The 2,504-nt window shown below is 66.8% G+C and overlaps 1 protein-coding gene across 1 annotated transcript; it reads left to right on the forward strand.

Annotated features, from left to right (window-relative positions):
• Nucleotides 1-311: 311 nt before the first annotated feature.
• LOC129735881 (collagen alpha-1(I) chain-like) lies at nucleotides 312-1,846 on the forward strand. The gene is made up of 2 exons (XM_055707629.1): nucleotides 312-730; nucleotides 1,254-1,846. Exons 1-2 carry the CDS (start codon nucleotides 679-681, stop codon nucleotides 1,844-1,846), a joined length of 645 nt encoding a protein of 214 aa, XP_055563604.1. The 5' UTR covers nucleotides 312-678.
• The last annotated feature ends 658 nt before the right edge of the window (nucleotides 1,847-2,504 follow it).

Genomic DNA, 2,504 nt, shown 5'->3' on the forward strand with positions numbered 1-2,504 from the left:
TTCCCCTGGCAGAGTCGTTTCTGGCAGCTCTGCTCTCTCAGAGCTCCCGGTGGGGATGCGGGCGGGAAACAAGGGAAACAAGGGAAAGGGAAAAACTCCTGTCCTTGGAAGAACAGCACCACGCACCAGGGCAGCCCGGGGTCACCCATAGAAAGCAGTCCTGTGCAGAGAACAAACTAGGCTTCTGGTAGACACCAAGCTGGCCATGAGCCAGTACTGTGCCCCTGCGCCAAGGAGTTCCAAGGGAATCCTCGGCCGCCTCAGACAAAGCATTGCCAAGAGGCCAAGAGAGGCGATTGCTCCCCTTTTCTCAGCACTGCTGGGCAACAGCTGGAGCGGCATCTTCTCGCACACCTTCTCTATGACCCAAGTGGGCTGCAGAGGCAGCAGAAGGCAGGCTCTGAGGCTGCTCCCCGGCACCCGCAGGGCAGCGGGGGCTGCCGCTTCCAGCCCCGGAGCGGGGAGGCAGCTCTGGAAGCTGCTCCATCTCCCGGGCCGAGGCCCCGCTGCTGCCCCAGGCTGCGGCGAGCCCCCGAGCGGCGCCGGCGCCGGGCTCAGCCCCGGGGCGGAGCTGGCGGCGGCGCGGAGCAGAGGAGGCGGCGGAGAGGAGGCGCCGCGGCCGCCGCCCAGAGCCGGGGCTGGCGCGGGGCAGCGAGGCGCGGGCGGCGGAGCGGCGGCATGCGGCGGGGCCGGGGCGCAGGGCTGGCGGGGCTGGCCGCGCTGCTGCTGGGTGCGCGGGGCTGGCGGCGGGGGGCGGGCCGGGGCTCGGCCTGCGGGGGCCCCCGCGGGGCTGCCGTCCCCTCGGGCTTCTGCACGGAGCCCTGCCGCCGCGCCGGGCTCGCGTCCCTCCCTCCCTCTGCTGCCATCCCGCCTTCCCTGCGGAAACTCGCCGTGCTCTCGCTGTCCAGCCCTGCCCGCTGCCTCCTTCCCTCCGCCTTCTGCCGCGGAGCGCCTGCAGCCGCTCCTTCCCCGCTGCTGCTTCCCCTCGGGCTCCTTCCCCGCTGCTGCTTCCCCTCGGGCTCCTTCCCTTTGTCCCTGTTTTTCTCCAGTGACTCCACCTGTCACTCTCGCGTTCGTATGTCTGCCAGCCGTTAACGGACACCTCCGTTAATGCACCGCTAGACATCCTCTGGAAACTCTTCTCCCCCCCCCATGCCCGAACGTTCCTGGCTGGGATTTGCCATGGCGAACGGCAGGCGGGGCAGGGCACAAAGCAGGTTTTGAGGATTCCCCCTTCTTTTTCTCCTCGGCAGTGGCTGTGGGCAGAGCCCAGGTGCAGCAGGAGCCGTCGGCAGAGACCACCGAGGACACCGGCATCGCCATCAGCTGCTCACACCCCAGCATATTGACAACAGACTTAATCTACTGGTACCGCCAGCTCCCGGGCCGAGGCCCCGCATTCATCACGAGCGGTCACAAAGGGTCCAGAGAGGTGCAGGACCCTCCGGGGCGGATGTCGGTGGCGGCAGACCGCCGGTCCAGCGCCCTGTGGCTCGCCCGGCCCCGGCGCAGGGACGCGGCGGTGTATTACTGCGCCGTGGGAGACACGGGGCTCGGAGCCGGGGCTGCGGCCGGGCACGAACCTCGGCGGCCGGGGCCGGGCGTGTGTGTCGGGGGCGGGGGGACAGCCCCGGCCGGGCCCGCCAGGGGGCGCTGCCGCCTCGGCCCGCCCGGCCGCGGGCGCTTCCCGCCACCGCCTGCGGCACCGGCACCGGCACCGGGATCAGCGGGTGCCCCTTGCAGTCGCTGCCCGGGCTCAGCACCTCTCCTCCTCGAGGGCTGCTGCGCATCGGTGCTCCGAGGCAGCAAACAGCCGCGCTTGGGCCGCGCTGCATGGGGAGCCTGAGAGGGTCTGTGCAAGGCAGCGGGGCGCAGCGTGTTTCCCACCACGCGCTCGTGCTTGCCCAGCACGGGGTCAGAGCCTTGCGGGTACCGTGGCGTCCCCTGGCCTGTCTGAAAAGGCCTGCCGGCATTGTCCCGCAACGCCTTCCCAGAGGGGACCGATTCCCATCCAGGCCACCTCAGGCTGCTTCTCCTCTTGCCAAGGATGCTGAGCTCTTCATGACTTTTAGGAAGGCCAAGTGACACCTCTAGGTCCTCCAAGTGCTGCCATGGCACAGGGAGTTCACGATGTCAAGAATAAAGCGAACGCAAATGCTCCAGCACGATGCTCAGCTTAGTGGGTGTCTCACCTTTGCCTGGCTGCCTTGGGCAAACACAGCAGCAGCTTCCACCCGGTAATTTTCCCCATCCCAAGGACGCACACAAAGATCTCAGCTTGGAGTTGTTATTAACACTAACAAGCTCCCTGGGCATTCAAATCAGGCAATTCCCTGCAGATCCTTGTGCATTTCTTCCTGTCAGGCTTTCCTTCTTGGAGATCTGCTGTGTCACCACCATCGTCCCCCAGATGCTGTCCCCAAGATTCCTTGCCAACAGAACAATCCTTTGTGTCTCCTGCTGTTATTTTCCTGCTTCTTCCTGGCTATGCCTGAGTTCCCGAT

This window comes from Falco cherrug, chromosome 4 (assembly GCF_023634085.1).
Source record: "Falco cherrug isolate bFalChe1 chromosome 4, bFalChe1.pri, whole genome shotgun sequence".
NCBI classification, from domain to species: domain Eukaryota; kingdom Metazoa; phylum Chordata; class Aves; order Falconiformes; family Falconidae; genus Falco; species Falco cherrug.